This window comes from Neovison vison, chromosome 11, assembly GCF_020171115.1.
Source record: "Neovison vison isolate M4711 chromosome 11, ASM_NN_V1, whole genome shotgun sequence".
NCBI classification, from domain to species: Eukaryota; Metazoa; Chordata; class Mammalia; order Carnivora; family Mustelidae; genus Neogale; species Neogale vison.
The window spans coordinates 150,715,323-150,740,714 of record NC_058101.1 but is presented as its reverse complement, the minus strand read 5'-3'; the positions used below and the strand labels follow the sequence as shown (position 1 = coordinate 150,740,714).

Genomic DNA, 25,392 nt, shown 5'->3' with positions numbered 1-25,392 from the left:
CTAGAGAGCAGCTGAGCTCCAGCCCGGGGGAGACCTCACTGCCAGTTCCAGCATGAGAGGCTGGCAGCACCTGTCTGTGCAGGAAAGAATGAGAAACAAGTTCCTTTAGGAAGGGATGTACATTTTGTACCTGAAATTCTCTTGCTGATGAGAAAGTATTTACATGTGCTGCTGCTTTAACAAACCAAGAGGAATGTAGACAGACGTGCAGGAACAAGAGTTGGAAGTGGCTGAAACAAATGTGCCACCTTTCTCACCCACTAAGATGAGGTGCTTGGATGAGAACGTTGCCATTATCAGGACATGAGCAGATATAAATTCCCATGACTCTAACTGGGTAATACTTAGAATGAGGCTCCCCTCCAACACTTTGAGTATCATCATCCCTTTCTTCACTCTCCAGCCCGCACCTCTACACCTAGGCAGGACCTGAGAGGAAAGTCCTTTTTGGTATCCTCAAGCTCATGCTCTCAGTGCCTCTTCTTCAGGCTGGACACTGGACATGTGCATCTCAGAGCCATGACAAGGGGTCAGTTTTTAAAATCATAGGGTGCCCTTGAGTTTGTGCCTTCACCTTCCCCAGTCTCAGGTCACCTTTCTGTAAAATAAAGACACCGTCTCCTTGATGTTGCCTTGTCTACTATACAAAGGTGGTTTTGAGGCCGAAATGAAAGAAACAAAGTGTGTGAATGTGCTTTGACATTGGGAAAGCTTTGTATTCCACTTGTTCTTGGGCTCAATGCAACAAAAATACAAAATGACCAGAGAATGAACCGCAAGAACTACCTAGTAAGGCCTTTGCTGGAAAAACGCATCCTAGAGGTTGTATCCTAGAGATACATATTTTAGGTAAAATACTGAGGGAAGATTTCAGTTACCCAAGAAACACTCAGTACCTGGCTTTGTTGCAAAAATATGACAGCAGGCAAACAAGACCTACCCCCACCCAACACCACCAATCTAGAGTAAATAAAAAAAACAAAACCCAGGTGTCAGTAGAAATGCTCACTAATATAAAATAAGGGCAATATATGTTTGAGATTAAATGTTAAAGCAAAATAGAGGCTGGTTCCAAGTCTGTGCTCTGCAGAGAGAACAGAGCTGTCTAAGATCATGGGACCCTCCCTTCTTCCTGAGGCTTCTAGCCTTCTTCATCCTTGGAGCTCCCTAGGTTATCAGGCCAAGATGTTTGGCCCCCAAACTGCAAACCATAAATTCTGGAACTGCCATATCTCAGAATAAACTAATAAACTAATTCTTTTATCTACAGCCAAGACTTGTTATATTTGCAGGTTGGACATTCTTCCCACCAAGACACATGCTTCCTCGGGAAGGGTTCAGGGAACCTGGGTATAGCCATCCAGATTCCTAGTGTAAAAGAATCCCGATTAGGAGTTTTTTTGGACTCTTTTGCAAGACAAAAACTGTTGGGTCTACTGCTATGAAGGAATAGAATGAAAAAGTAATAATATTTGTTAGGGATTGAATTGGGTCCCCTCAAAATTCATAATCTGAAGTCCTAACCCCCAGTACCTTGGAATAAGACTTTCCTTGGAGACAGTCTTCACAGAATCAATTTTAAATGTGGCCACTAGGTAACCCCAAATCCAATATGACTGGTATCTTTATGAAAAGGGAAAACTGGAAACTGAGAAAGACATGCACAGAGAGAAGATGAAGAGACCCAGGGTGAAGCTGGCCACCTACAAGCCAAGGCCTGGAACAGAGGCTCATAGCCCTCAGAAGGGACCAACCTTGATATCAGACTCTGGCCTCCAGAGCTGTGAGACAATACATTTCTGTTCTTTAAGCCTCCTAGTCAGTAAATACTTTGCATGAGCAGCCTGAGAAGATGAATACAGTGCTCATTTCACAATGAACTTCTCATAAGCAGAAGCCATAGAGCATTTCAAGTTAACTGAAGGAGTGGGCCAGGGAACCCCCCTTTGATATGGAATCTAGGGGTAAGGTGGGGATGGAGGTACCCTGAGGGGAAGATGAGGTCAGCCCCTTGCTGGGGAAACTGATGGGGAGTAGACAGGAAAAGCCCACAGCAAAGACATGGAACAGTCTGGGGCCAAGGAAAGGAGAAGGCCTTTTAAGACAGCTTGCGACTTTGGATCTCAACTGCCTTGAATTTGAATCCTGTTTCCATTCCTTGATAGCTGTGTGAGCCTGGCTAGACCTCCTGTGGCATCTAGTTCTTCACTGCAGGCTTTTTGGGTTCACAGTTTCGGAGATCCTGGGAATTAAAGAAAATAATGTATATGCCCTACGCTTTTCCCAGGACCTTTGCATGTATTGCTCCCTCCACCTGGAACTCTTCTGCTCATCCATGCTGACTCTATTATACCTAACTTATTCCTCCCTCTTTCTCAGGTCTGATTATTAATGTCATATGTCAAATTGACTAGGCCATGCGGTGCCCAGATATTTGGTTAAACATTATTCTGGTTATGCCTGTGAGGGTGTCTTTGGATGAGATTAATATTTGAATCAGTAGACTGAATAAATCCCCAATGTGGGTGGGTCTCATTCAATCAGTTGAAGGCCTTAATGAAACAGAAAGGCTAAAAGGGAACTCCACCTGTCTGACTACTTCAACCTGGGACATCAGCTCTTTCCTGCCTTTGGGTTTGAACTGAAACACTGGCTTTTCCTGGCTCTTGACCCTGCCAGCCTTCAGACTGCAATGACACCATCAGCTCTCCTGGGTCTCAGATGTTTGGACTCAGAATATAATGCAACCATTGGCTCTTCAGGTCTCCTGTTTGCTGACTCACACTGCAGATTTTGGGCTTTCCTTGCTTCTATAATGTGTGAGCCAACTCCTTCAATTCCTTATAGTAAATCAATATCTCTTTTCAGAGATCTTAATGGACATAGGATATATATATCCTGTTGGTTGGTTCTGTTTCTCCAGAGAACCCAGGCCAATACAGATTTTGGTACCAAGAGTGATTTTAAAGGAACACAATATTAAACATGAGTTTTCTAAGTTGATCTGGGGTTTCTGGAATTGACTCTCTAATCTAAGATTTAAAGATGCTAATGACTTTATTTCTAAGTAGTAAAGGCAGTCTAATGGTCCAAGGCATATGTGATAATAGAGAAATGAAAAGTACTGGGGACTCCTCATGAACCACTTATGAGAGGCAAGGGTCTGAGTGCCTATGTGTATGATACTTTCAAACACTTTTTATCAAAATAATGAGTATAATGAGGATTGGTTGCTCCTAGTGTTACTGGACAAAGTGGGGAAAGAAAAGCTTGGGCTTGGGATTCAAATTCCCAGCTCAAGTGTTACATAAATGACCTGCAATCTATGTCTGCCCTTATCTCCTGTAGCTACAGGGATGAAATTGTTGAAAATCTAACATACCTTATCCTGTGACTGGCTGAATTGCAATGCAGGTCGAATTCCCAGCTTCCCCGGGAGTCTACTGTTAAAATAAAGGCTTTGACTGGGAAGGAATGAGATCCTGAAAGTTGGATTGGGGGTATATGGGAAGACCCTGATGGATCTGGGGACACCGGACCCCTAAATTATGATGAGTCATCTTTGGCAGTGGAAACAGTTTCTCCGCCCCCAGTATAAGTGACTTCCTGAGGCACCTGGGCTACTCAGTTAAGCATCTGACTCTTGATTTTCGACTCAGATCATGATCTCAGGATTGTGGGACTCAACCCCTCATTGGACTCCATACTCAGCAGGGGAGTCTGCTTGAGATTCTCCCTTTCCCTCTGCCTCTCCCCACTGTACTCTCTCTCTATATATAAATAATAAACAAATAAATCTTTTAAAAAATGACCTCTCAACCTGTTTCTGAACCTGCCTTGCCTGAGGAGAGGACAGTGGCCTCCCCCACTGCCAAGCAAGACAATGCCGATTCTCCTGAGAACCGGCCTCCCCATCCCTCTTTGCTTCTAGACTTATAACTAGACTCAGTTCTCAGCAGGACCATAACAATGAGGTAAAGTATGGCCCACAAGGAGGTGTGCTATACTCCAAAAGAATTACCCGAGTTTTCTAATTCGTACAGATAGATATCTGGGGACTACTTGTGGTAGTGAATACTAAAGGTGTGGGATAATGGTGGAAGAAGCATAATGTTGGATCAGGCAAAATTCAGTCATAGGGGCTGACTAAGCAGAGATTTTCTAAGTAATGTTGCATCTTGGGGAGTTAGAAAGAGTCTAACAGTTTGTTTGTTTCATTGGCTGAAGCATGGGCAAAAAGACCCACAGGGAGTGAGTGAAAAATACTGGGTCTGCCTTGATTTCATGTAAAGAAAGGGATCCAAAGACAGGGAGGGTGGGATTTTGGAGTGGGTTTATCCTCTGAGACCCACTCACCCACCCTGGGAAGATCCAGAAGACATGACTTTCACCATGACTATGAGAAATAAACCTGTGAGGAGAGTCTTAGAATCCTTGAAGAGCTCTACGATCATTCTTTGTAGGCCAGACCTTGCAGGGAGAACTGCAGTCTCTGAACTGGGAAACCTAACCACAATGACAGTAATTGGATCCTGGGGTGGCAAATACCTAATTGTGGCACTCAACTGCCTAAGGCAAGGAGAGCCTGGGTACCATAATAGATAGCAGAGTCAGTGCAGTGATGGGGATAGGCTGACATGCACAGACCCATGGTATTGGCTAGTTGGTCATAGTGTGCCTAGAGGTGAAATAGATATGAAGCCTACTAAATTCTTACTTGTCCTAATAAGCAGAGAAATTCTAGGTCAAGTGAACAAAAGTCTAATCTGAATTATAAAAACAGTCATGGCTTCTCCTCAGACTTGAGGCAGTTTACAAACCCAAAATGACTTAGATGAAAGGGAAGCTGGGTACCCTTGAGGAAGGACCCCAGTACACACCAAATATTTATATTATTAATTTTCCCAGCCTTTCCCAAAAGGACCTACAGTTTTTTACCAAGATAACTGTGCACTAGGGAAAACAGTTTTTTACCTAGATAACTGTGCACTAGGGATAATCAGCCTTTTGAGGAACTACCACACACTGGCTCCGTATGGACATTGATTCCGGGAGACCCCAATCCCCCTGTGGTCCTCCAGTCTGAGCTGGGGGCTTAGGGAGGTCAGGCGATCAATGGGGTTTTAACTGAGGTCCATCTCATAGGAAGTCCAGTGGACCCCCGAATCCACCCTGTGGTTGTTTCTGTGGTTCTGCATTGCATAACTGGAACAGACATGCTGAGAATCTGGCAGAACCTCACATTGGTTCCTTGATCCATGGAGTAAGGGATATTATGGTGGAAAGGCCAAGAGGCACTGCCTCTACCTAGGAAAATACTAAAACCGATGCAATCCTGCATTCCTGGAGGGACTGCAGAGGTGAGTGCCCCCACCAAGAACTTGAAATTTGCTGACTTGGCCAGTGCAGAGGACAGGTGGACCCTGGCGACAGTGAATTTTCATAAGCCAAACAAGGTTGATTCCAACTGGTGGCTGCTGTACCAGATGTAGTTTCATGGCCTGAGAAAATTAACACATCCCTGGGATGCAGCTATTGATTTGGGAATTGTTTTGTTGTTGTTGCTGCTGTTGTTGTTGTTCTTTTTCCATACCTGTTCATAAGGCCCTCTAGAAGCAGTCTGCTTCCGGCTGACAAGACCAGCAATACACCTTCACTGTCCTGCCTCAGGGGATCTCACTCCTCCAGTTCTGTGTCATACTTCAGTTCACAGGGAACTTGATCTCCTTTCCATGACATTGATGATATCATACCAGTTGAACCTAGTGAGCGAGTAAGTAGTAGCTTACTCTTTGCAAGACATTTATGTGTCGGGGGGGGACATAAATATGACAAAAATTCAAGTGTCTTTGGGGCACCTGAATGGCTCAGTCGGTTTAGTGTCTGCCTTGCGCTCACATCATGATTTCAGGGTCCTGGGATCGAACCCTGCATCGGGCTCCCTGCTCAGTGAGGAGTCTGCTTCTCCTGCTCTCTGCTCATGCTTCCTCTGTCTCTCTCAAATAAATTTTAAAAAAATTTCAAGGGCTTTCTACCTCAGTAAAATTCTTAGTGGTCCAGAGATGTGGGCATGTTGAGATATCCCTTCTAAGGTGAAGATTAAACTTTCATTTGGCCCCTCCTAAAATGAAAAAAGAGGCATGCCTAGTGGGGGCAATGTACACATCTTCCTCACTTGGGTGTGTTACTCTAGCCCATTTACTGAGTGACCTGAAAAGGTGCTGGCTTTGCATGGCACCCAGGACAAGAGAAGGCTCTGCAACAGGTCTGGGCTATGGGGTAAGCTGCTTTGCCCCTTGGGCCATATGATCCAGCAGACCCAATGGTGTTTAACATGGCAGTGATGGTAGGGATGCTGTATGGGGCCTTTGGGAGACCCCTATAAATGAACTACACCATAGATCCTTCGGATTTTGGAGCAAAGCCATGCCATCCTCTGTGGGTCACACTATTCTCCTATTGAGAAACAGCTCTTGGGCTGTGATAGGGCTTGGGTAGAGACCAGATGCTAGCCATGGGCCACAAAGTTACCATGACACCCAAGTTGCCCATCTGAACTGGGTACTTCCTGACCCACTAAGTTACAAAGCTGGGCATACAGAGACACATTCCGTCATCCAATGGAAGTGGTATATATGTAATCAGGCCTGAGCAGGCCCTGAATGCACAAGTTAAGTTACAGGATAAAGTGGCCCAATAGCCATGGTCCCTACTTCTACTATACTAACATCTCTCTCCCAGCCTGCACCTATGGAATTATGGGGAGTTCCCTATGACCAGCTGGTGGAGGAAGAGAAGATTCTGGCCTAGTTTACAACTGGTTCTCCATGATAGGCAGGCATCACTTAAAAGTGGACAGTTGCAACATCACAGCCCCTTTTTGAGACTTCCCTGAAGGACAGTGGTGACCGAACATCTTCCCAGCGGGCAGAACTTCTGGCAGTCTACCTGGCTGCCATGCTTTCTTGGAAGAAGAAATGGTCAGACGTGTGATTATAACCTGCTTCACAGGCTGTGGCCAATGCTTTGGCTGGACGGTCAGGGACTTAGAAGAAACACGACTGGAAAACTGGTGACAAGAAAATTTGGGGAAGAGTTATGTGAATAATCCTCTCTGAAGGATGAAGACATTTGTGTCCTCTGTGAATATTCTCCAAAGGGTGAGCTCAGCAGGGGTGGATTCTAACAATCAAGTGGATATAGCATGACCTATACCGTGAGATAGTCACAGTATCTAGTCAGCCTTCTTCTCCAGTCACCCCTGTCATCCCCCAATGGGCTCATGAGCAAAGTGGTGCTACGGCAGGGATGGATTTTGTGCACAGGGTCAGCAACATGGCCCTCCAGTCACCAAGGCCAGCCTGGCCATGGCTCCCACCAAGTCCCTAATTTGCCAACAGCAGAGACCACCAGCAAATCCCCAGTATGGCCCCATTCTACAGGGTGATCAGCCAGCTACGAGCTGACAGGTTAATTACACTGGACCGCTTCCATCATGGAAGGGGCAATGTTTTTTCCCTGCTGGAATAGGAACTTACTCTGGATATGCATTTGCCCTCCGTGCATGAAGTGCTTGTGCCAAAAAATGCCATACAGAATGCATTATCCGCCATCATGGTATTCCCTGATATTCCAATGTAGCATTGCTTCTGATCAAGGAAACCACTTTACAGCAAATGAAGTACAACAACGGACCCATGATCATGGAATTCACTGGTGTGACCATGGTCCTCACCACCCTGAAACAGCTGGCTTGACAGAAGATTGAATTGTCCTTTGAAGACTCAGTTCCCGAGCTAGCTAGGTGGCAATATCTTGCAGGGCTGTATACGGTCTGAATTAGTGTCCAATATATATGGTGCTATTTCTCTGATAGCCAAGATTCACTGAAACTGGGATCAAGGGGTGGAGATGAGAAAGACACCACCCACTATCACCCCTGGTGACCTACCAGCAAAATGTTTGCTTCTTATTCCCACAACCTTATGCTCTGCTGGCTTAGAGATCTTAGCTCGAAAGGAAGGAATGTTTCTGCCAGGGATACAACAATGACTCCATTGAACTGGAAGTTAAGACTGCTGCCTAGTCACTTTGGGCTTCTCAGGCTTCTGAATTAGTAGGCAAGGAAGAAGATATTGTGCCGATTGGGGTGGCTGATCCTGACTACCAAGGAGAAAGTGGACCACTACTCTACAATGGAGGTAAGGGAGAGCATATCTGGAATTAAGAAGATCCCACAGAAGGTCCTGAAATAAATACAGTGGAAAACTACAATAGCCCAGTCCAATCTAGGTAGGACCCTAGATCGGGAATGAAGGTTTGGATCACCTTACCAGGTAAAGAACAACCAGCTGAGGTGCTTGCTGAGGACAAAGAAAATACACATGGGTCATAGAAGGAGGACGTTATAAATACCAGTCATGACCATGTACTCCTTGTCAAGAGTATTTCCTCCTTGGCCTGTTATAAATATATAAATATAAATGCATAGAGCAAGTATTTTTGCTTTCTTCCCTTTCTTATCCTCTTATCATGTAACATAAAACATAAAATAAATTGACTTTATATCACAGGATTTAAATATTGTTAACTTTATGTCATAGTATTTAAATTATGAGATATCAAAGGGAAAAGTAAATATCTCTCAAGGACTTTACCTTCTTTTCTGGGGAAGGGGTTAGTGTGGTTTTGGTTGTACACAGGGTACTCGCATCATGAGTATTAGGCAGAATTGTAACCTTGTTAGTATCCCTATTTGGAGATTAAGTATGATTTAAGGATATGTGCATGGGTGCCAAGTTGATCTGTGGAGGTTAATTTTATGTGTCAACAGGACTGGACCACAGAGTGGCCAGACATTTGGCCAAACATTATTCTGGTTGTGTCTGCAGGGGTGTTTATGGATGAGACTAACATTTTAAACTGGTACTGAGTAGAATAGATTGCTCTCCTAATGTGCTGGGCCTCATCTAAGCAGTTGAAGACCTAAATAAAACCAAAGACTGGGGGCGCCTGGGTGGCTCAGTGGGTTAAGCCACTGCCTTCGGCTCAGGTCATGATCTCAGGGTCCTGGGATCGAGTCCCGCATCGGGCTTTCTGCTCAGCAGGGAGCCTGCTTCCTCCTCTCTCTCTCTGCCTGCCTCTATGCCTACTTGTGATTTCTGTCTGTCAAATAAATAAATAAAATCTTTAAAAAAACAAAAAAACAAAGACTGACCCTTCTGTAAGTAACAGAGAATTCTCCTGCCTGGTAGTCTTCACACTGACCCAACACTTCCTCCTGTTCTACAGCAGCTTCTGGCCTTCCAACTCAAACCGGGACATTAGCTGAGCAGATTTTGGACTTGCCAGCCTCCTTCATTACATGAGCCAATTTTTAAAATAGTTTCTCTCTCTTTCTCATAGGTTCTGTTTTTCTGGAGAACTCTGGCTAATTCAGGGGTGAGATGAGAGTAAAAGATAACATCAGAGTGATGGGCATCCTGAGGGACAGGTGGCTGTACGCCCCTGTGATCGGGTGGGAAGGGAGAAAATGAGAAAACAGAGTTTCCAAGACGAGGGCTGCCTATTTCTCTGTGTAGACCAGATCAAACAAATCCACATATAAAAATCCAGTTTTGTATGGCAGGCAAAGTTAGGAGCCCCAGCAAAGAGGTTTGTAAGTACAGTAGTCTTCCCTTATCTGCGATGGCTATGTTCCAAGAACCCCCTACACAACCTGCTTTTTCCTATATATACTTTCCTATGATAAAGTTTAATACATAAAATAGGCATTACATGAATATTGTCTCCTCTCAAAATATCTCCAATACTGCATTTGCTCTTACCCTGAGGTGATAAAATGCCTAAGTGATGAGAAGAATAGCGCTGAAGGACTCAGCCACTGCGATGTAGCATTAGGCTACCACTGACCTTCAGAGGATACCTCATTAGGAGAATGAAACCAGGGGCGCCTCAGTGGCTCAGTGGGTTAAGCCGCTGCCTTTGGCTCAGGTCATGATCTCAGAGTCCTGGGATCGAGTCCCGCATCAGGCTCTCTGCTCAGCGGGGAGCCTGCTTCCCTCTCTCTCTCTGCCTGCCTCTCTCTCTACTTGTGATTTCTCTCTGTCAAATAAATAAATAAAATCTAAAAAAAAAAAAAAAAAAAAGGAGAATGAAACCACAGATAACGGCGGGGTGGGGGTTCTTACTGTGTTTTTTAAAGCTTCCAGTTGTGCTAGGCATTTGCTACAGGATTGTATGAGCCTACCGGGATTTTTGCTGGAAACTTTTGTATCAGGCGAGACTACCACAGCCCTCTGGGAGCTCTGTAGCAGATGTGGCCCAGGTCTGGCTCTTACCTCTTACGATGGTAACGTTTCGAAGGATTTCTCCATGCTGCATGTCCACAGCCTTCATCTCCTCCACGATCATGGAGAGGTTGCGGACGTTGAAGTCCAGCCGCGCACTGAGCAGGCTGAAACGCTCCCGGAGCAGGTCTGTGGTGCCCAGCATGAGAGAGACAGACTTGTTCAGGTAGTAGAGCTCCTCGGCGTGCGTGTGGAAGCCCAGCGTGCAGGAGAGCCGCACGTCATCCAGGTACTTGAGCATGCTGTGCACGTGGTTGTCGGTGGCATTGATGTTGGTGAAGATGGTGCTGATCTCGATCTCATGTGAAGCCATGCGTCCTTCCAGCGTCTCGAACCGCTCCACAGTGCGGTTCTGGGCATAGCGGGTGTGGTACTGCAGATCATGCATGTTCTCCTCGTGGTCATCCAGGAAGGACGAGATGTTATCCAGCTGCAGCTGCAGGCCCATTACCTGCAGCACCAAGTCGTGCGCGCTCTCAGCATTCTGGCTGATGCGCTGCGAGGAGACCCCCAGGGTGGCCTGGATGTTCTTGACCGCTTCTCCGGTCTTGGCTGAGATGGTGCGCAGGCCGCCGAAGAGCCGGGTGTAGTTCTGCCAGTCGGTGACCATCTTCTGGAGGGTCAGGGTCTCCTCATCAGTCTTGCGCTGGATCCCGTGGATCCACTCCGAGGTCTGCCCCACAGTGAAGTTGATCTGGTGGACTGTAGCCTTGACGTCATAGCAGTCCTGGGTGAGGTCCTTCAGAGAGAGGTCCAGGCCGGCCGTGGTGGCCTGCCAGCCTCTCACCTGGGCAAGAAAGAGCCCCAGAGACTGGTTGACCTGGTGAATGGAGAAGGAACAGCTGCCCATCTCCTGGGAGATCTGACTGCTAGTGGTGGAGAGCAGCTCGTGGGTCTGGGAGGTCTGGTCCAGCTGTACCTCCTGGGCCAGGAGCATCTTCTGAATTCCCTCCAGCTCCTCCTGCAGTTTTCTGATCTCTTGCTCTAGCTGCCCAGCCTCGTGGCAGAAAGAACAGTTGTTTGGGGCTTTCAGATCTTCAGGGGAAAGGGACAACATTTTGAGTTGCTGAAGGATCATGGGACGAAAGTTGCTTCTTTACATATTTCAGAGCATAATGGATTGTCAAGTGGCTTCCTGATCCCTCTTCCTATCCTAAGCCTGCTATGAGAACCTTTTGAAAAAGCCTTACCATCTCTATGAAATATTATTTTACCAAATGTCTTTACTATGACATAAAATGTAGAACTGGGGACATTTTTTCCATCTCGCCACTGAATTCTCGAGAATATAGCTTCATAACTTTTCTAAGGTTGCCAAGAACCACCCATTTACATTTTGTCTTAAAATTTCTCCAAATATTTTTGTACTTATTATCGATAAACTTATGGGGGAAAGATGGTACAGGGATTATTTCTCCCTGTGACAGACGAGAAATGAGGCACAGAGAAGAGGTTTGCCAAATTTATCACTCAACTAGTACTTTATCTTTCTGTCATGGTTGACCTCCTCTACCCTTTCGATTGTGGCTCCTTCTGTCTCAGTCTTGGAACAAGAAGATCCCTGGTTAAAGCAGGAGATAGCATCACGACTTGGTAGCATATGGTAGGGTAGGGTAGACTTGTCAAGAGGCTTTGGAAGATCTTAAAAATAATTTCAGGGTGGCTGGGTGGCTCAGTTGGTTAAGCATCTGACTCTTGATTTTGGCTTAGGTCATGATCTCAGGGTCCTGGGATGCAGCCCTGCATTGGGTTCCCTGCTCAGCAGGGAGTCTGCTTGTCTCTCTCCCTCTCTCTGTCCCTCGCCTGCATGCACTAGTGCTTTCTTTCTTTCTCAAATAAATACATAAATCTTTTTAAAATAATCATAATCTCAGATGCATGAGAAGGACTGAGGAACGGACTTTCTTTGGGTTCCTTCTCTACCTGTAGGCTCGGGCTAGATCTGTACCACATAGAACACTTGGCCCCAGACCTGGGTGGATCTCAGGGCAGCAGCCCTCTTTGAATGGACAGGGAGGCAGGGAGTCATAGCTGTCTTTTCCCTTGTGTCTCAAAGGTTGGTGAAGGATGTCCTATTTCAGGCCACCATGGCCTGAGGGAGCACTCAGCCCTCCCCCATTATTACTGGTCTTCCATCATACTCATGTGCACATCTGGACATGGGACACTTACCCAGTCCTTGGAGGTTTTCCTGCATAGACAAAAGTTTCTTGTCATAAATGGCCTGGGCCAGGGAGATGTCTTCTGAGAGAGAGTCCACTTTCCTGAAAACTGTATGGGAAATACAGATGAGAAGCTGGGGCAGGGTCTTAGCTCAGAGAAACAGCAGTCATTTGTTGAGAAGGTGTTTTTATCAACCTCTCTGCCATATACCATTCACCCTTTTATGGGGCTTTTCAGTGGTGGGGAGGGAAGATGCTTCTTATGGCCAGAGTTTGTCACGCATTCCTTAAAAACACAGATCTACATCTATATAGCTCCCTTAAGTGTTTTTATGTATGGATATATATAGTCGTGTGTATATGTGTGTGTGTGTGTGTGCGTGTGCACGTGTGTATCCCCCTCCACATTTAAAACTAGGTCTGACCACAGGACAGAATAGAATAAGGAAAATTAAGAAGAAAATACAAAAAGAGTATAAAAGTTATTCTTAATCCTACAACTGAGAGACAATAGCCATCAATATCTTCGTGTATCTGTTGGACTCTTATCTCCATAACCATTCTGTAGCTACATAGATACATGTATACTTTTTTAGAAAACAACAACAGGAACCTGGAATGTTTGGACTATTTCATCTATTTTCTTCCAATTTTCTTCGCTGATATAATGTCATGGACATTTTCCTGTTGAGTTTTAAATCACTTTAGGATCATTACTTTTTTTTTTTTTTTAAAGATTTTATTTATTTATTTGACAGAGAGAGATCACAAGTAGGCAGAGAGGCAGGCAGAGAGAGAGAGAGAGGAGGAAGCAGGCTCCTCGCTGAGCAGAGAGCCCGACGCGGGACTCGATCCCAGGACCCTGAGATCATGACATGAGCCGAAGGCAGTGGCTTAACCCACTGAGCCACCCAGGCACCCAGGATCATTACTTTTAATGTCTGTATCATACTCTGTATAAATGACTCAGCAATTGTATAAAAGTCCCCTGTGCTTGGGGGACACTTCTGAGTCTACAAATAAAACTTGGTGGGTAGATATGAGTAACAGTTATTCCTAGAAATAATCCTTATATTTGATGGTTTTATGTATATGGTTATTCTCATAGGATAAATTGCTTGAAGCAGAATTAATGGGTTAAGGAGTTGGACACATGTTGCCAAAGTGACCTCTAGGAAAGGTTTTACCAGTTTATACCAGCTTCTTAGGGGTCAGTGCTTGCCTGGGTTTAGAGAACATCTGGGCATCAACAGGATCCCTGGCTTTCTCTAGCAAGTGCCTGGCTAGACAGGGAGGTAAGAGGAGAGGACGGAGTAGACGGATGTTTCCCACAGAGCCTATGAAGGTAAGTGTGGGGGTGGAAACAGATCTACCAAGAAAGCTGGGGAATGTAACTTCTGGTCCACATTTGCCTCAGATCTTTTGGGTGTCTTCAGGCAAGGCAGTTAATTTTTCTGCAGCTCAACTGAATCATCTGTAAAAGGAAAGTATGAAGCTAGATGACTTCCAATGTTCTTCTCAGCTTCAAAATTCCATGATTCCATTTTGTTTTGAATCTCTGGGCTTTCATTAACATTGTATATCTCAGAGCTGCTGAGACTTAATTAGCAGCAGTGATATAGTGAGAGACCCTAGGGACAGTTCAGTGCCCTTCTATTCCACCAGCACCTAGAGTTTATAGTATTTATTATTCCATTTGAGTCTCCCCCAAATTAAAATTTCTTATATAGATGGCGGGGAATGGAGTTGTAGAGACTCTGAATGACTTTGATTCCTATCCTAATGCTTTGTAAAGTCTACCCCCAAGCCAATAGCCAAGGGTTCATTCATATAATTCACCCTGTTCACTTCTTCACTGAGCATTTCATGATCTGTAATTACATATTTTTTGTTTACCATTTTCCTTATTTTTTAGATCTTATTTTTTTCTCATCTTTTCAAAATTGTCTTAAAACGTATACTATAAAGAGAACATATGTGTAATTTATAAATAAATGGGCATATTTCACAAGTGTAAGATGATTGTTTTTTTTTTCTTTTCAAATATTTAAGTATAAACATTTTCAAACAGAGGAATCCAGGCTTGGACATTGACTGTCTTACTTGTACAACTGGCAGTCGTGTGTCTACTGACTACATTCTATAATTAACATTTTATTTGTATTCACTTCATTGTACATCTGCCATTTTACCTTTTTATCTGTTCATCAACCCATCTACTTTTTTGATACATTTTAAATCAAACTTTTTACCAATGGGTACACAGTCAAAAAAGGTTCATAGATTATTGGTCTAGGCTAAGGGCTGGCAAAGCAGGATCTACATGTCGCATCTGACCCAAGGTCACTTTGTTGGAACAAAGCCATCTCCATTTAGTACATATTGTGTCTGGCTGCTTTTGCTTTACAACGGCAGAGTAGTTTTGACAAAGACCATGTGTGGCCCGTAAATCCTAAAAAATTTACTACCGAAACCTTTACAAGAAGTCTGCCAAACCTTGCTCTAGATTATGAGCTCCATAAACAGGGCCCATGTTTTATGAAGCAGTATAAGCCCCATGCCTAATGCAGTTCTCGGCTTATAGTATGCATGCAACAGGTACCCGATTAAAGGAGTAAGTTGAACTTCCAAGTCCCTTTGAGGAAGACAGATTCTACTCAACCTCCGGACTTTATCCTCAGTCCTGACCATAATACCTTGACTACAACTGTCTGCATATATACTCCCAAATCTCTAGTCTTTATTTGACGAGTATTACTGAGCACCTGCCAACCAGGTCAGGACGTGCCAGTTCTGCTCTAGGGACTTGGGACGACCAGGCTGGAGGCAAAAACAAAAAGGAAGCTCAATTTTCTCCCTGGATTCCACAAATGCTCTCCTTACCCCCCAGTTATTATGATCTTATGCTCATTCACTCTGGGTCTTAGGCCAAATCCTTTCACCTTCCCAGATACATGGAATGAGGCCGGCCTTCCATTTCAGGGCTTGTTGAGATGATTTGTAGAAGTCATGTAGGTGACAGTGCCTGGGCACCTGGTGGGCACCCCATCAACGCCCATACCAGCTGAAGGGCATTGGTGCCTGTGTTCCTCTCTGGGCTCAAGCCTGTGGGTGCTGGAGCTTTATTCATGGTACTGTGGGTGCAGAGAGCTGAGGCCCTGTGAGGCCTGGCCAGAACAAGACTGGGGAATTTCCCTGATGTCCAGTTTGCTACTTCAGAATGGTGGACAGCCAATTTGGTTCCCTCCATGTAGCATAATCTGTTAGGATCCAGAAGGCAGAGGCTGACTGAACCCAGCCGTGAGCTATCATCTGGGTTGGCTCCCATGGTCGTACAAGCTGTGGCGTGTATGACAGCCACCACACTCCAGGTCCCTGGCCTTCACTGGAAGGACTCTGTTCTAACAAGCGAGGTCCCAGTGAGACTCAGGGATTTGCATTTTAACAAATACTGGGGTGATCTTGATACAGGCAGGCATCCAATCTCACTTCAAGAAACGCTCACAAAGACCATGGAAGAGGCTTCAAAAGTGCCCGGTGCAAGGATCTCAGCCCTGGATATACTTACCACACACCCGATATTTTTTTCAAAACTCGCCGGTGATTCTAACATGCAGCTGAAACTGGGAACCACTGGGCTGGTCCTGTCCTCTCATCTTACCAGAAGGAAAACAGAAGTCTTGAGAGGGGAATGCCTTGCTCAAATCCACACAGCTACTTACTGACCAGAAATCAGAGGCTGGTCTTTGAAGTCTGAATCAAGTATGAAGATTCCCCTGTCAGAAGGATGCTGGACCACCCCGGGGCTGCCGGGCGCCTGCACTCACCCAGAGAGGCCAGCACGGCCACGGCCACCAGGAGCAGGGCCAGGAAGAGGTAAAGAATTCGCACCGATGTGTGCAAAGACAGGTTCTTCTGGCAGCGGCTGCAGTGGAGCCCCGGCCGGCCTGTTGGGGGACAAAGGAAACCAGTAACTGAGGCTGCAAGTTGAGGGTCAGGTTCATGTCTCTGCTCTGAACTCTCATCCCATCTCAAACCAGTCTCAGAAAGGGAGATGTTCTCCATCCTCATGCCTGCCCATCTCACCATGTTCTCTCTAGGTTTTAGCAATAGAAGAGACCAGAGTCGGGATCTTCAAAGAACGCCCCCCTGCCACCATTCTCTCGGAGGGCAATGTCAATGAGCCCAGGGTGTAAGGAAATACCTCTTGCTGACACATTGGCCTTATCGTGGTCCACAACATGGGGCAGCCAGCCTTGTTTTACCCTTGGGTGACCAATGTGTCCCAGTGTACCTAGGGTTTTCTGGGCTTTAGCCTCAAAAAATCTCCTCTTGTGGGAGTTCCTCAGTATGGGGCCAACCAGTTGCACACCCTGGGAAACCCTTCAGTCCCCAAACTTGTCAGGTGACAAGCAGTACTCCTGGAAATGGAACGAATGGTTGCAGTCCACCAGTTGGGGCCCCTAATATGGAAGAAGAAGGAAGCCAGGTGTTCTTGACTACTCTTGCATGTGGCCAAGGTCCAGTGGGAATGCCACTGTGAAACTGTTGTGACATTTCTAAGGCAAATTCAACTTCGGCTGCACATTATGAGTACTGGGAACGTTGAAAACTCCAGATGCCCCTGTCATACTCCAGACCAAAAGGAATCAGGATTTCTGAGGGCTGGTCACAGGCTTCTGGGGGTGGTTACAATACGCAGTGCCAGCTGAGAACAGCTGTGTTAATCCACACCGAAACCCACTGAGTCGCCCTCCTCTACGTAACGGTTCAGGTGGCACTGGTTTCTGAGATTATCCAAGTGCCAAGCTGGGTCCTGTAGGCCAAGGGGATGAGCCACTTGGGTGACAAGGGATATGATAAAGGGGACAGTTCTTGTCCAGTTAGAGGACAGGCCCTGGGGAGATGGCAGAGGTCCCTGACTGGTCTCAGGAGGAGCCCTGAAGACAGATGTCACTTGTGTCAACTTTGACATCATCTGTACCCATGCAAATCCGTGCATGGTACCCGTACCCGAGACCCATGCAAATCTGCCCTTCCACCCTCTATGGAGTAGTGGGGAAAGGACGATCATGATTCTGAAGCCATGTGGAGAGATAAGTCACCAGCCTGGGGATGGGGACAAGGAGGTCGGGGGCAGCCCGCAGGGTCCTTACCTTCTTGTGTGCATGGGAAGGTCGGCATGTCCTCATCGTCACCAGCCAGCTCCTCTTCTGTAACACACAACGCATCTCCATCGCCAGTGGCCGACCTCACTGTGATGGAGCCAGGGCTGTCAGACCCAGTGTGGGAACATGGGTCCACACCCACCCCTCTCCAGCTGCCGCAATTCCCACACCCGGGGCCCATTCCCGCCTTTGAATCCAAGTCAGCCCTCTGGAGCTCCAGGTGACCAGACAGTAAGCAGAGGAGAAGGGAAAAGAGATAAGAACAAGAGACTGAGTATCTGAGATGTCCCAACGCCTCTGGGTAAGGAGATTTTATGATCTCACACAAGCTGGTAAAGATACAGAGACCAGGGCGCCTGGGTGGCTCAGTGGGTTAAGCCGCTGCCTTCGGCTCAGGTCATGATCTCAGGGTTCTGGGATCGAGTCCCGCATCGGGCTCTCTGCTCAGCGGGGAGCCTGCTTCCTCCTCTCTCTCTGCCTGCCTCTCTGCCTACTTGTGATCTCTCTCTGTCAAATGAATAAATAAAACCTTTAAAAAAAAAAAAAAGATACAGAGGCCAGCTCAATTGCATAGTCTCTGCACCTTGCTCAAACCCTCAGGGTGGAGTGAGAAAGAATAAGAGCTGGTTGCTTGATCCAGCCCAGCATCCTTCTGTTTGCTGGCTAGTGGTAACGCAAGCAGAATTCCTTTGCTGCAGGGTCAGGGGTGAATCTGCAAGACCCTGCATCCAGCCCAGCTGGGAGCTGCCGAGAGGAGGGAACGGGAGCGAAGACGGTAGGAGCCAGTCCCAGACCTCCGCCTCACACACTGACTCATCTGAGACCTGATGGTGCAGAAGGGACCATGGGAGGAGGTCTCATATGTTCCCTGAATAAGACCTAGTGATGGAATCCCTCATTCAGAAGAGTGCTCTTGGATACCTCATAACTCCTCCTCCTTACAAGACCTGGTCTTTTGTAAATGATGAGGAGAAGGATGCCCAAAATGGGCAAAGGGAGCCAAATTTCCAAGTGGGTGCTTAAAAATTGTGCTACTTTTGTCCTGGGAAGTGTGTGTGGGGTGGGGGTATGTGCAAGCTGATCATGACAACCAAATTCCTGGGAGATGTCTGTCGAGGGGATTTTTTTTACAAGTATGCCTCAGGATGCCTGGGTGGCTCAGTGGGTTAAGAGTCTGCCTTTGGCTCAAGTCATGATCTTGGGGTCCTGGGATTGAGCCACACATTGGAGGGGGGAGCCTGCTTCTCCCTCTACCTCAGCCTCTTCCCCTGCTTGTGCTCTTTCTCTCTCAAATAAATAAATAAAATTTTAAAAATAAATAAATAAATAAAATTATGCCTCAAAATCCAGAGGCAATAAAAGAAAAAAAAAAAAGAGAGAGATTCATCTGACTACATGAAAATGCTTTTGCATGACCAAAAAAAGTTATTGACAAACTGGGAGAAAATATTGACAGTACATATTATAGATAAAGTGCTAATATGGAATGAATTCAGTAGTCACAGGTTACAAAATCAATATATAGAAATCTACTGCATTTTTTTTTTAAATGTAGGCTCCACACAGACTGGAACTTGAACTCATGACCCTGAGATTGAAACCTGAGCTGAGATCACAAGCCACCCAGGCACCCCTGCTGCATTTCTATACACTAATAATGAAGCAGCAGGAAGAGAAATTAAGGAATCAATCCCATTTACAATTGTGCCCAAACCAGGAGGATACCTGGGAATGTACCTACCCAAAGAGGTGAAAGGCCGATACTCTGAAAACCCTAAAACCCTGTTGGAAGAAATTGAGGAAGACACAAAGAAATGGAAAGACCTTCCACATTCATGGATTGGAAGAACAAATATTGTTAAAATGTCTATACCACCCAAAGCAATCTACACTTTTAATGCAATCCTTATCAAAATACCAAGAGCATTTTTCACAGAACTAGAATTAACAATCCTAAAATTTGTATGAAACCATGAAAGACCCCAAATAGTCAAAGCAATCTTGAAAAGAAAAACAAAACTGGGATTATCACAAAGCTATAGTAATCAAGACAGTATGGTACTGGCACAAAAACAGACACATAGATCAAAGGAACAGAACAGAAAACCCAGAAATAAACCTACAATTATATGGTCAATTAGTTTTTGACAAAGGAGGAAAGAATACGCAATAGGAAAAAGAGTCACATCAACAAATGGTATTGGGAAAACTGGATAGCTCTTGTAAAAGAATGAAACTGGACCACTTTCTTACACCATACACAAAAATACATTCAAAACGGATTAAAGACTTAACTGTGAGATCTGAAATCATAAAAATCCTAGAAGAGAGCCCAGGCAATAATTTCTCTGACATTGGCCATAACACATCTTGCTAGATTTGTCTCCTGAGGCAAGGAAAACAACAGCAAAAATAAATTATTGGGACTACATCGAAATAAAAATTTCTGCATGGCGAAGGAAACAATCAACAAAAGTAGAAAACAACCTACAGAATGGGAGAAGATATTTGCAAATGACATATAAGATAAAGGGTTAGGGGCGCCTGGGTGGCTCAGTGGGTTAAGCTGCTGCCTTCGGCTCAGGTCATGATCTCAGGGTCCTGGGATCGAGTCCCGCATCGGGCTCTCTGCTGGGCAGGGAGCCTGCTTCCTCCTCTCTCTCTGTGCCTGCCTCTCTGCCTACTTGTGATCTCTATCTGTCAAATAAATAAATAAAATCTTTAAAAAAAAAAAAAGATAAAGGGTTAGTATCCAAAATGCATAAAGAATGTATCAAGTATGTACTTATAATGTATAAGTATGTAATGTATAATGTATAAAGAATGTACTCAATACCCAAAATATGAATAATGTAATTAAAAATGGGGAGAACACATAAACAGACATTTTTCCAAAGGAGACATCCAGATGGACAATAGACACAAGAAAAGATCCTCAACATCACTCATCATCAGGGAAATGCAAGTCAAAACCACAATGAAATATCACCTCATACCTGTTGGAATGGCTATTATCAAGAAGACAAGCGGTAACAAGTGTTGGGGAAGATGTGGAGAAAAGGGAGCACTTGTGCACTTGTGCACTTGTGCACTACGTTGATGGGAATGCAAACTGTTGCAGTCACTGTGGAAGAGTATGGAAGTTCCTCAAAAATCGCCCAACTGTGGAAAGAGCCAAGATGCCTTTCAACTGTGAATGGCTAAAGAAGATATGGTCCATATATGCTGTGAAGTATTATGCCTCCATCAGAAAGGATGAGTTACCCAATTTTTGTATCAACATGGACGGGACTGGAGGAGATTATGCTGAGTGAAATAAGTCAAGCAGAGAGAGTCAATTATCATATGGTTTCACTTACTTGTGGAGCATAAGGAATAACACAGAGGAAACTGGGAGATGGAGAGGAGAAGGGAGTTGGGGGAAATCAGAGGAGGAGACAAACCATGAGAGACTGTGGACTCTGAGAAACAAACTGAAGGTTTTGGAGGGAAGGGAGTGAGGGGTTGGGTGAACCTGGTGGTGGGTATTAAGGAGGGCACATATTGCATGGAGCACTGAGTGTGGTGCATAAACAATGAATCTCCAACACTAAAAAAAAAAAAAAAAATTAAATTAAATTAAGGTGTTAAAAAAAAGAAAAAAAATACAATTAAGCTATGACCTTATGCTCCAGTAATCACATTACTGGGTATTTACCCCCAATATAGAAAAACACTAACTCAAGGGGATACATGCATCCTGATATTTATTACAGCATTATTGATAATAGACAAATTATGGAAACAGCTCAAACATTCATTGAGAGATGAATGAATAAAGAAGATGTGATATACGTATCATGGAATATTATTCAGCCATAAAAAGAATGGAATCCTGCCATTTGTAGCAACATGGATAGACCAGAGAGTATAATGCTAAGAGAAATAAGTCTACCAGAGAAAGACAAACGCCATATGTTTTCATTTGTATGTGGCATTTAAGAAATAAAACAAATGAGGTGTTCCTGGGTGGCTCAGTTGGTTAAGCATCTGACTTGAGCTCAGGTCACGATTTCAGGGTCCCGGGAATGAGCCCCATGTTGGGCTCCCTGCTCAAGAGGGGAGCCTGCTCCTCCCTCTTCTTCTCCCTCTGTCCCCCAACTCATGTGCTCTCTCTCTCAAATAAATAAACAAAATTTTTTTTAAGAAAGAGGTCCCCTAAACAAATGAAAAGATGTTCAACTTTATTCACAAGATAAATGAGATTTTTGATTTTTAAAGAATTTTTATTTTTTTTTTAGAGGTGGGGGAGGGACAGAGGGAGAGGGAGTGAGAGAATCTTAAGGATGCTCCATGATGAGCACAGAACCTGACGTGGGGCTCAGTCTCACAACCCTGAGATTATGATCTGAGCCGAAATCAAGAGTCAGACACTTAAGTGACTGAGCCACCCAGATGCTCCACAGTAGATGCAATTTAAAACTACGATGTGAAATCATTCTCACCTGTCAGATTGGCAATAATGCAGAGGCTGACAATATACTCCACTAGCCAGGCTATGGGGAGTTGGGGTGGGGATGCATATGGTCCACACCTGGTGGAGGGGAATTTAACATATACATTTGCCCTTCAACCCCACAATCACACTTCCATGAATTTTTTTTTCCAATTTATTTATTTTCAGAAAAACAGTATTCATTATTTTTTCAACACACTTCCATGAATTTATCCATAACATACACCTCCAACAATCTGAAAACATATATGACAAAGCTATTCATGGCGGGATTATTTGTAATTGCAAAAACTGTCTTGTATTGCAAGAACTACCTAAATGTTCAACTATGGGGAATTGATTAAAATACTTTAGTTATACATACACAGTGGGACTCTCTGCAGCTATTACAAATGAATAAGGAAATCTCTATTCACTGACATGGAGTCATTTCGAGGGCATATTAAATAAAAACAGCAAAATGCAGAGGAGCATATGTAATATGCTATCTTTTTTTAAGAAAGAAGCAAAAATAAGACAACGTGCATATATCTGCTTATCACGAATTTGCTTTTATACTTTATCTAACCTACAGTGTTACCGTCAGCCAACGCTCGCCTCTGCAGATTTCCTTTACTCTCTGGCACAGGAGCCAATCTAAAGTCAATGTGTCGCATTTCGTTGTCTTGTTTCTTTCACCTTTATTGACTTTCATGACTGATATTTTTGGAAAGGACAACCCCTACCCACATACTTTTTAAGGTAACCATCCTCACTTTGTGTTCTCGAGCTTGCTCCTGATTGGATTGGGGTTATGTGTTCTTGGCCAATAAACTGCACACACAATGGTGTGTCCTGCTCCAGCTGTCACATCTGGAGGCACGCAGTGTCCGTCTGCCCCTCAGAGGTGATGTTCATTTTGATCACCTGGCTGAGGTGTTGCCTGGTTTCTCCATGAAGTAATTACTAGGGTTTTCCCCTTCCCTCAGACTAATAAGTCATCTGTAAGGAGACACGTGTGTACCGCTCTTCATAAAAATTTACCCTAAAGGTGGTATCTGTTTATGATTCTTTAGTGTGATGGCTGCAAAGTGCTGATTTTCCAACCCCAGGACTACTACAAGAAACATCCCTTCCTTTTTTCCTCCCCAGCTGCTTAAAACTCCGCCACCATCATGAACAACAAAGTAATCATCCAGACTAGGAAGTTCATGACCAACTGACTACTTCAGCGGAAACAAATGGCCACTGATATTCTTCATCGGGAAAGGCAACCGTATCTAAGACAGAAATTCGGGGAAAATGTAGCCAAAATGTACAAGACCACACCATACATCTTCTTGGTATTTGATTCAGAACCCATTTTGGTGGTGGTACGACAGAGGGGGATTCCCTTGACTTTTGCCAGGTGCCAGGGGAACTACCAGTCTGGGACCACAGCAATTTGAGTGATTAAATTGGGTTGCCCAAGTATGCACAAGGAATGTAAACTGGACTCCGGGCCCATGTGAGGGCAAGCCTGCATTTAGCTGGCACAGCACTTTCCACTCTCTGGACTCTCTGGAGACATCCAGTTTCCTAGTTGCTCTCTGGCAGGTACATCCCCCTTCCTCCAACCTCTTGCTCCTCTCCTCCCCTTTTTTCCAAGAAGCAGACTAGATGTGGGGGAGCTTCAGAAGCTTTAGCCAGAGGTATGGGCATTGGCCCATCAGAAAAGACTGGGGGAAAACACACAAACCAACAAAATAATGGCTATTCCAGGGTTTCACAGGGTGACACAATGTGGCAGGCTTTCTTGTGGGGGTCTTCAGGTCCACTGTCTCCCTCTTTGTGCCATTCGCAGCCTTGTTCCTCCTACTCCCATGACTCTAGGTTCCTGACACCCAGATTCTGTCTTGGTTGACCCGCAGGTTTCAGCTCCTAATTGGGATTTTTTTTCTTGGTCTTCAGAACTTCCTCAGTTTTCTTTCAACTTCAGCTATGCATTTGGCCATTCGCTTGGTATTTACTACATAAGCTTCATAACCCAAGCATGTTTTAAGCTGGGGACCCTAAGGGTAAAAGCATGAAGTTCTGTTTTTCTTTCTTCCCTTTTTTAATGTGTTCAAAATTTGGGGCCTGTCTTGTGGCAATCTTCACAACAACCCTATACACTTTACAGTCTAAGAGGTGCCCCGGTGGCTCAGTCATTAAGCGTCTGCCTTTGGCTCACTCATGTCATGATTCCAGGGCCCTGGGATCAAGCCCCACGTGGGGCCTTGGGCTCCCTGCTCTGCGGGAAGCCTGCTTCTCCCTCTCCCACTCCGCCTGCTTGTGTTCCCTCTTCCACTATCTCTCCTTCTCTATCTAACAAATAAGTAAAATCTTTAAAGTGTCACTTCTATGGACAAAAAGACTGAAGTTCAGAAAAGTTAAGAATGTTGTTAACAGCACACAAAATGTGCGGTGAAGCTGAGATCTGAATTCGGAAATCTTTCCTGCCATGCCTACTGCCTTCTCAGAGAAAAGAGCAAAGGTCCCACAGGTGCCAAGAAACCTGGCTTCTGTAACGAGGGAGTGGCTAGAAGTGCAGGGGGCTGGTGCTAACTGAGCATGCGATGGGGGCTCATGGGCTCTGGCCATGACCTTGAGGCAGCCTGAGTGGCCTGGAGACCTCATTTTCCAAACGCTGTGCAGTTGTGACCGCTGATCAAAAAGGGAGCCAAGAGGCAAAGTGGGCAAGGACCCTAGGTAAGTAAAGGAGCCGAGAATGAGCTCAGGAGGTGAGGGATGAAGATAAACCCAAGTTAAAGATGCCATCATCATTGCCAAGAATGCCTTCTGCTTGTCCTCTAGGTCACAGCTTAGATGTCACTTCCTCAGTGGCCTTCCTTGAGCTTCCCAACTGGACCCATCCCTTGTATAGATAACTTGGGCATGGTCTGTGTCTTCCTGCTGTAGAAGGCAATCTATCTCTTATTATTTATTCGGCAGCTCTTTTCCCCAGTGTTTAAATCTGAGGGCAGGGAATGTGCCTGTCTTGTTCTCTGCTTTACCCAAAGACCCGAGGGCAGGGGATGGCACTGAGAAATTGCTCAACAAACACAACTGTAAATGAATCTATGATTTTACACTATGCTTCCCAGTCCTAAGCTGGTCTATGCTTGATGTGGGATCCACGGGAAGCTTGGTCAAGAGACCAAGGTTAGTGTCCCACTTTCAAAGATGGAGTCAATCTAGGGGACAGGGCAGAGAGCTGG

At 45.1% G+C, this 25,392-nt stretch overlaps 1 protein-coding gene across 2 annotated transcripts in view; it reads right to left on the bottom strand.

Moving 5' to 3' along the window:
- Positions 1-25,392, bottom strand: part of SCARA3 (scavenger receptor class A member 3) — a 53,606-nt gene that overhangs the window by 15,848 nt on the left and 12,366 nt on the right. The window contains exons 2-5 of one of the 2 annotated variants that reach the window (XM_044225000.1): positions 17,668-17,766; positions 16,339-16,458; positions 12,522-12,620; positions 10,341-11,384 (exon numbers count right to left, since the gene is read on the bottom strand). In XM_044225000.1, coding sequence (XP_044080935.1) covers positions 10,341-11,384; positions 12,522-12,620; positions 16,339-16,458; positions 17,668-17,766 — 1,362 coding nt within the window. Of the gene's footprint in view, positions 1-10,340; positions 11,385-12,521; positions 12,621-16,338; positions 16,459-17,667; positions 17,861-25,392 lie in introns of those variants that run through there. The other variant, XM_044224999.1, reaches the window with a different exon arrangement.